The sequence below is a fragment of the Labrus bergylta genome, chromosome 15 (assembly GCF_963930695.1).
Source record: "Labrus bergylta chromosome 15, fLabBer1.1, whole genome shotgun sequence".
NCBI classification, from domain to species: Eukaryota; Metazoa; Chordata; class Actinopteri; order Labriformes; family Labridae; genus Labrus; species Labrus bergylta.
Genome location: NC_089209.1, coordinates 24,809,669 through 24,817,861, shown reverse-complemented (window position 1 = coordinate 24,817,861; position 8,193 = coordinate 24,809,669). Strand labels below are relative to the sequence as shown.

At 39.3% G+C, this 8,193-nt stretch overlaps 1 protein-coding gene across 1 annotated transcript; it reads left to right on the top strand.

Annotated features, from left to right (window-relative positions):
- Nucleotides 1–2,731: 2,731 nt before the first annotated feature.
- ndufaf4 (NADH:ubiquinone oxidoreductase complex assembly factor 4) lies at nucleotides 2,732–7,999 on the top strand. Its single transcript, XM_020636696.3, has 3 exons — nucleotides 2,732–2,906; nucleotides 3,054–3,157; nucleotides 4,943–7,999. Exons 1-3 carry the CDS (start codon nucleotides 2,771–2,773, stop codon nucleotides 5,246–5,248), a joined length of 546 nt encoding a protein of 181 aa, XP_020492352.1. The 5' UTR covers nucleotides 2,732–2,770; the 3' UTR covers nucleotides 5,249–7,999.
- Nucleotides 8,000–8,193: the final 194 nt, after the last annotated feature.

The following is an 8,193-nucleotide window of genomic DNA, read 5'->3' as shown; positions in this document are numbered from 1 at the left end:
AGAGAAGGGTTTTGTCTATTAAATGATGATCAATCACTCAATCTTTAATTGTATAGCACCAATTCATAACAAATGTTATTTTAAGACACTTTAAAAAAAGAGCAGGTAACAGACCTTTCTCATTACGATATTACAAAGACCCAACGTTAATCCATCATGAGCACTAAACAACATTTAGCAAATCTACAGTGGAGAGGAAAAAACTTCCTTGAAGAGGAGGAAACCTCGAGCAGAACCAGACTCATGATCAACAGACATCTGCTGAAACTGTGCCGGGTTTGAGAAGAGGGATAGAGGAAGATGCAGGAAGAAGGAAACAGGCTGCAGGCCCTCACCACCAAGGATCCAGAGGAACCTACGAGACGATAGAGCTCAGGAGCACCCAGGAAAATATGTGTTTAGTAACGTCCATGAAAGTTTACAGACAGTGACATGCAGGACTATGATGTAGACACACATCTGTTGTAGCTCTACGGTCTAGACATCAACTCCTCCTCCTCATCCTTCGAGCCTCACATGCTGCAGACGGCCTCAGATCTGTTTCATTTACGCTCCATGCAGTCAGAAACACTCTGGGTACAAATGATCAACAGCAGTCAGAATCATCCTCACATCAGGGAGGAGAGCTGAATTTGATCATGACTAATAAATCTATTGTCTCAGCTCTTTATGTGGCACTGGTCAGTCGTGTTGGTGGCTATTGACTATGCTGTGTGCAAAGCTGTGATGAAACCGAGAAGCCTCTCTGTCTGAGGCGCTCTGGCCTTTCATTGACTCTGTGACGTTTATCTGGAGTCAAACATTAGTGAGAGTGAGTGAAAGGAAATCACATTTTTGACATTCCTGTCCTCACAGAAACGCTGTGAGTTGTTTTGGTATGATTTAGCAGATGATCACTTCCAGATGTGCTCAGTATGTCACTCTTATATAAAGCGGTGACCTCTGTGTGTGACCTCGGCCTGCGTGGAAGTGATGACTGGTTTATTTCTGTTTCTCTCCGTCGAATGAAACCTTCAGGTGACAAACAGAGGATTGTTTGGGGGTTAATATCAGCACTGATACAACGTGAACTCAAAATGATGTCAGCCATTTTTTTTATTAAGATGAAGATTTATTTAATCTGTTAGGAGATGATGTGCTGCCCTCTGCTGGACGAGGAATAAATAACTGAGCACATGGTTTGAGGGAGGAATAAATGACTTTATTATATCAACAAAATATCATCATTTAAATTTCATTTTCATTTTAAATAAGTTTAATATAACTTCCTCTGTTTGATAACAAATATTATTTATTTTAAATTTTCATCTATTGTTGATTTCCTTTGTATTTCTTTACATCTTAAAAAGTGAAACTATTTATTTATGTTTTACTTAAACTAATAGAAAAACATGGAGGAATAAAAGTAGTGCGCCACTGTGTGTGTGATTCATTATTCTATGTAAAATTATATCTTATTGTTTATTATTATAATTAATTAAAAATTAAATTGAAGAAACAGGAGTGAGATTTATTAAATTACTCCTATCTTACTTTTCAGGCATGTAAATTAAGATTAGATCAACTTTATTGATCCCACATTGGGGGAAATTTGGTTATTACAGCAGCTCAAAAAAAAGAGAAGTATAATCAGCAAAAATAGCAAAAAGTTCAAAACAAACATATTTACAGTAATTAAGTACAAGTCGAACAATATGGTAGTAATAAAATAGTACGAGAAATACACACGCTATGTAAACTTTCACTTCAATCAATCTTTATTTGTATAATGCCAATTCACAACTAATGTTTTCTTGAGACACTTACAAAAGATCTCTCAGTTGGTAGTCAGTTGCCTTTAAACCGGAAGGTCGGGGGTTCAATCCCCAGCTCCTGTACCTACATATCCGACGTGTCCTTTGGCAAGACACTTAACCCCAAGTTGCTCCCGCTGCTTCATCAGTGACGTATGAATAGATTAGTTACTTCTGATAGACTCTTTAAATAACAACCTCTACCATCAGTGTGTAAATGTGTAGGTTGGACATGGGGTCTAAAAGCGCTTTGAGTAGACAGAAGACTAGAAAATAGCTATACAAGTTCAAGTCCTTTTACCATTTACCATGTCAATAAAAAATATCAATTGAAATAGTCCATTCAAATACATAAAACAATAACACGTTTAATAAGAATATAAATAATAAAAATGGAATTGAATTGTATGAAATAAAAAAATACAAATCTATGTCATATTTTATGAAGAATTTCACTACTAGATATTCATCAAATGTACCAGATTTGATGTCTCATTTGTTTGTTTTGAGCATAGACTGTAAGGTTTTGAGTTGTAAATATATTTAATATTTTTTTGTCTTTATTATGAGATAGAAAGTTAAGCAGCTGGATTTCTCAATTTAAATTTTCTAAATGAAAACGATTCCTTATAACTAATATTTGTGAGGACTGACGACTCGTAGTCCTGACCTTTGGTCCTCCTGACTTATGATTTAAAGGTTGTTTTTTTTATCAGCATATGGACATTATTATATTATATTATTATTTTATCTTATTTATCATTTATCTTCTTCTTTAATAACTCCTCCTGTCTCCAATATGACTAAGTGATACTAAATTATATTTTAATTCTTTATTAATTTGAAAATCACTAAACGACGAACAATACAGTCTGCCCACCACACGGTGTCGCTGCTGATTCTGGTTTTGATTTCGCCATATGAGGTTTGGTCCTCCTCGCTCTCCGTCCAAAGCGGTCTTTGGTAACCTGTCAAACATGGGGGCACGAGTTGCTCGTATGTTCAGAAACTTCAACCTGGAGAACCGGGTTTATCGAGAAATATCAAAAGAGAAGCCGCAAGCAGCGCCCCGACACGCGGGCAGCGTCCCGCCTCCTGCCGGCGGCTCCGTAGGTGAGTGTCTGCAGAAGCAGGGACTGTCCTCCGGCTGTGGGTCACACCAGGACTGAGTCCTCTGATCCACATGTACACATTAACCTCTCTTAAGAAACCTCGAGATCTCCCCTCCGGTTCATGGACCTGTTTTGTTTTGTGTTTCAGCTGCAGAGACGGTGACGGAAGATTTAGCCAACAAGAAGAACGACCCTCTTGTGTCCCTCCTCAGGTCCGTGTATGTGGATTCTACAGACCCAGCAGCAGCAGAGGTCAGACCGGGTCACTCGTGTTTACTGCTCTGGTTATTAAATGTTCTCTTTTTTAATGCTGTTTGTTTGGCAGGATAAAGTGACGTCACACTAGTGTTCATTCATTCTGGTGTCTCTCTTGCTTTGCAGACAGAAACAGCAGCTCAGCTAAAGGTTACGTGCAAACAGTACAAAATGACCCCCCAGTGAATGATTTATTCAAAGAACAGTAATCTACAAATTCTTCAGATAAATGAAAGAGGGGTTAAAATAATGCATGCACTGGATGTATATGTAGTTAAGCAGAGGTCTGACCTTAGAACAAGAGCGCTTGTCCCAACTCTAACACGACTCTCATGAATTTATTCTGACTTACCACATTTGTCTGTGACTTTGAAATAGCTTTAAACTTATGAGGTCGAAGACTAGCATAACTTGTCTGTCAGACAATTACTGTTTCAATATTATAGAAATGAAATCTTTGTGACAGTCATTGTCTGCATCTGCAACCCGAACATTAAAACATTCACATTGGGGGGCGGCAGCAGCTCAGTCAGGAGGGTCTTGGGTTGGGAATCGGAGGGTTTGTTGTTAAATGGTAAAAGGACTTGACAGGCTCAAGTCCTTTTAGCGCTTTTCTTATCTTCTGACTACTCAAAGATCTTTTACACCGAGTGTCACATCTTCACATTCACACACTGATGGTAGAGACTGATATGTAAAGTCACAATCAGAAGTAACTAATCCATTCATACACATTCATACACCGCTGACAAAGCAGCGGGAGCAACTTGGGGTCAAGTGTCTTGCCCAAGGATACATCGGACAAGTGGCTGCAGGAGCTGGGGATCAAACCCCTGACCTTCTGGTCTCAACCACAGCTGCCCCAAGTCTGCAAAGTGGTCTGTTAGCTGGAGGTGCACTGCCGAGGTGCCCTTGAGCATGCACTGAACCCCCTGCTGCTTTGCCCCTCTTTCACCTGCAGTCCCCTCACTCTGACATCTCTCCATTAGTGCAGGTCCATAGGGTCCTGTTTGTGCATGTGTGTGTATTTAATCACATACACAACACAGACAAAAAAAGCTGTTTTTACAGCAGAAATTAAAATGTTTACATCCTGAGTTATTGTCATCATGAGCACACACTGTACGAGGAGAGGGATTTTTTTATAATGCATCAATTTTTATTTAATAAACTACACATTTATTGCTCTTTCTAATGTTTAGATTTAGACTGCAGTACCCCATTTTAAACACTAGGTGTTTGACTTGCATATTGCTCCTTTCAAGTTTATTTTGTATTTTTGTGAGGTTTTCTAGGCTGAGAATACTTTACTTGCTGTTTGCTTTTATTTTGAAATAAAGTAAGGTTTCTGGTTGAGTGAAGGTTAGGACATAAAGTTAAGCACAGAAACAGGAAGTGGCTCAAACAGCTCAAAGGAACAGTAACAAAGGTCAATGTGTGATGTCATAAGGTCAATGTGTGATGTCATGAGGTGGATATTACTTTGGACTCATCAGCTGAGCTGTCTGAGAGTTTGTTAAAGTGAAATGAGACATTCAAAGATGCAGCAGTGTTCTTCTTTTACATCACTGAGGACAAGTATCTACGGTAAGCCTGAAAGGACAAAATAACATGAGATTTATTAGGATTAAAAATAATGAATGCATCAGACCTTCATTAATCACGATTAACTAGTGAATGCAGTCAGCTCTAGTTTAAAGTGTTGGACACATGGAAATCAGTGAAGTATCTATTCCTCAGACATTTATATATTTTTTTCTCCTCTACCTTACCTCTCTACAGATGTCGAAGGAAGATACAGCGGATAAAGAATCAGAGCGAAGGCCTCTTAAATTCAGTTTACCGGGGGCCTCGTACGGCCTGGCGGAGCTCACAGACGTTCCTAAAGGCAAACTGACCATCGCCGAGGCTCTGAAGGCCCTGAGCAGCCACCAGCGACACCCTCAGACCATGACTCAGGAAAAGATTGCTCAAGATTATTGTCTGGATCTGAAAGACACCAAAGCTCTTCTGGAGTTCTTTGTCCCCTTCCAGGTTCAGATTATACCGCCCAAGACTGAAGCAGCCAAGCAGATCAAGGCTTCCTAGGACTTGATGGTTGGTGAATGATAGACTGTAGACAAATTATTATTGGATTTATTTATGTATGTCAATAAACTACATTGAAAGAGTAACAACATTGGAGCAGACAGGGCAGTGTTTCAGATCTTATGTGAGAGTTTGATTCATCATGTTGATCTCTAGTCATGAGATATTGATATTTAGGGATCAAACTTATAAAATCTAGTAAAAAGTATTAAATCTCAAATCTCATGAGACTTGGGAAATTTGGAAATCGGGTCCATCTAACAACCTGTCCTAACGGCATGAGACACTTACTACAAGGTCAGGTAGACAGACACAGAACAATAAGGAGGGGGCTCTGCAAGGCACTGGTAGTTTTGAGGTACTCGAAATTGGTCTTGAGACCACTTTATGAAGGGCTCGTCTTGGTCTCAGACTGGGCGGACTCCAGATGTTAAATCAAGACCACCACTCAGTCTATTTTTCCAAGTCATTACTGTGATTAGAAGGAAACTCCCCCCTTTTCTAAAGAAGAAATAGCTCTAATTTATTGGTAATTAGATTTTATCCCCCGGTTACATCCACAACCTTCCCAGTGTTACAGTCTAAGTTAGGGACACACCCCTGCACACAAGATGATGATTTTTTTTGTGATATTTCTGGTCTTGGTCTCGCCCAGCCTTGATCTTGATCTTGATTCCTAAATGTCTTGGTCTTGTCTTGGTCTAGCCCTTTCTTTGTCTTGGTCTTGAATCGGTCTCTGTCCCTAAATGTCTTGGTTTTGTCTTGGTCTTGGAGCACTCTGGTCTCGGTTGTGTCTTGGGCTTGGTTAGTGTGGACTTGACTACAACACAAGGCACTGGTACCCACTTTTCTCACTCAACAGAGCTTTTTAGCTTGTTTAGTGGAGACAGTGGTGCATTAATAATATCCTTATCCGTGATTGAAATGTTGTCTCACCATGGACCGATTATTGACGAGCCTCTGAGTGTTGTGATTTGAGTCAACAGCTCGTCAATACAAAGCCCCACACTTCTGTTTGTCCACCTTCAATACAAAAGCACTAGATGTTACACTGAAGGCAAGGGGAAACTAAAATTCACAGAGCAGAGAATAAAATATTTAACAGATGCAGTTTGGGCAGCAAGAGTGTGATGGTGTGTGATGCGACACGTTATCCAAATGAGAAACCCTGATTTAAAGATTTTTAAAGAAAAACACTTAATTTTCTGTCCATCCAAATGTAAGATAAGCAGAAGAATATCAGTCATGTCTATGTGTTAAATTTGGAGCTTGAGACAATATTTTGTTAGCCTAGCTTAGCATAAGGTTAAAGGGGAAAATGTATCCAGCAATTAAAGCTAAATAAATTGTCTTTGCCTGGGAAGAAGCATTTCGACTGTAGCTTTTCAGAGCTGTCAGAGGCTGAATTTCTTCCCTTCAGGCTGAGCCTTCTCTAGAGCTCTTCCCGCCCCAAAGTCAAGCCTTTATGCTAAGCTAGGCTAATCATGTTCAAATACCAACTCTGTCAGAAAGAGTCAGCACTTTTACCACCTAAAACGGTATTATAGTTATGGTTTGGAGGATTATAAAATTTAGAATATAATGTTTTTTTTTATTTTATAAAACAGCCATTTGTTTCCAACAATGTAATGTCAAAGACCCTCCGCTCGAGTCTGTCAATATCTGTCCAGTCCTTTAGTCCCGTAGAAGTTAGTCAGTTTGATCATTAATCTCCTATTTAAACAGCCTTTTTCATGTTTTGTCTCAGATTTTCAGATGTTTTAATTCATGTTTATTAAGTGTTCCTTTGCAGAACATATACCTCAGTCTTTCTCTGTATTAATTAAACAGCAGAAAAGCATTTTTAAACCCATAGCTCATACAGTTTGTCCCCACTGGATTAAACAGCTAAACATGTAAAGCTGGAATCTTAAATCGCTAAGCTCAATGTATAATCATGTAGTTTTCACTTTAAAGGAAGAATGCGCAGCTTTTTGATCCAGTAGATGTCGCCCTTGAGCACCAGCATGAACCCAAAACAAACTGCTGTTTGGCCACAACTCTGCCATACTGAAGCCTCCGCTCTCCTCCAGAAGCACACCCCAAACCCCTCTCTCCTTGAGTTCACATGAAGGAGTTATGAATTGGAATGCGCCATAATTAAACAAACTTGTCCTTGGCTCTAGCTGCAGTTGCCTGCGTCCTGCATTGTTGTGTTAGCAGGCTAATGTTAGCGCTCTTTAGTTAGTTTGTAGCTTCATATTGCACATAAAGTGATACAGATTGACCATGATCCAAAAAATGTTTACTTGACATTCAAATAAGCAGTGAGTATCTTCTCCTTTTCTATAGTCCTTGACTAAAACAGCTTTTATACACAAGAGGAGTCACTGGCTGGCCGTTTCGTCCATGTAAACACGGCTCTGACAACAACACAGCCAGCGGGACTCGAGCTTCTCCCTCATTGTAGACAGTCATGACTCAGAGATATTTACACAGGATAGACTTGATTTCTGATATATTCATGTGTAAAATGTTGCACATTCTTCCTTTAATAAGAAGTAAACGTTTCTTTCATATGTTTGGGTATTTGTTTTCATATCACTTGAAGCCATAAACGCAGAAAGCTGGGAATGCATTTAACTGAGCTGAGAGCCTCCAGAAAACTCAGAGGTATCTCAATGACACGAAGCTCATGGATGATAATATATGAACATGCTGCATGTACGCACACTTTTTCAGAATAAACAACTATTTTTGTTCTCTGTGTTACATTTGGTGTTGCATCCTTAATTTAATGTGCTTGTATAGTTTCTGACGGTCCTGGTGAGTTCCTGGAGTCAACCAAAGGGAAGCCTACGACTTGTTAATTACCCTGCACATTAACTCTTAACAAATTTGTAATACAATCATTTTCATAGCCTAACCCCACGTTAAGTGATATCAAAACACTGAGCCAATCTTTG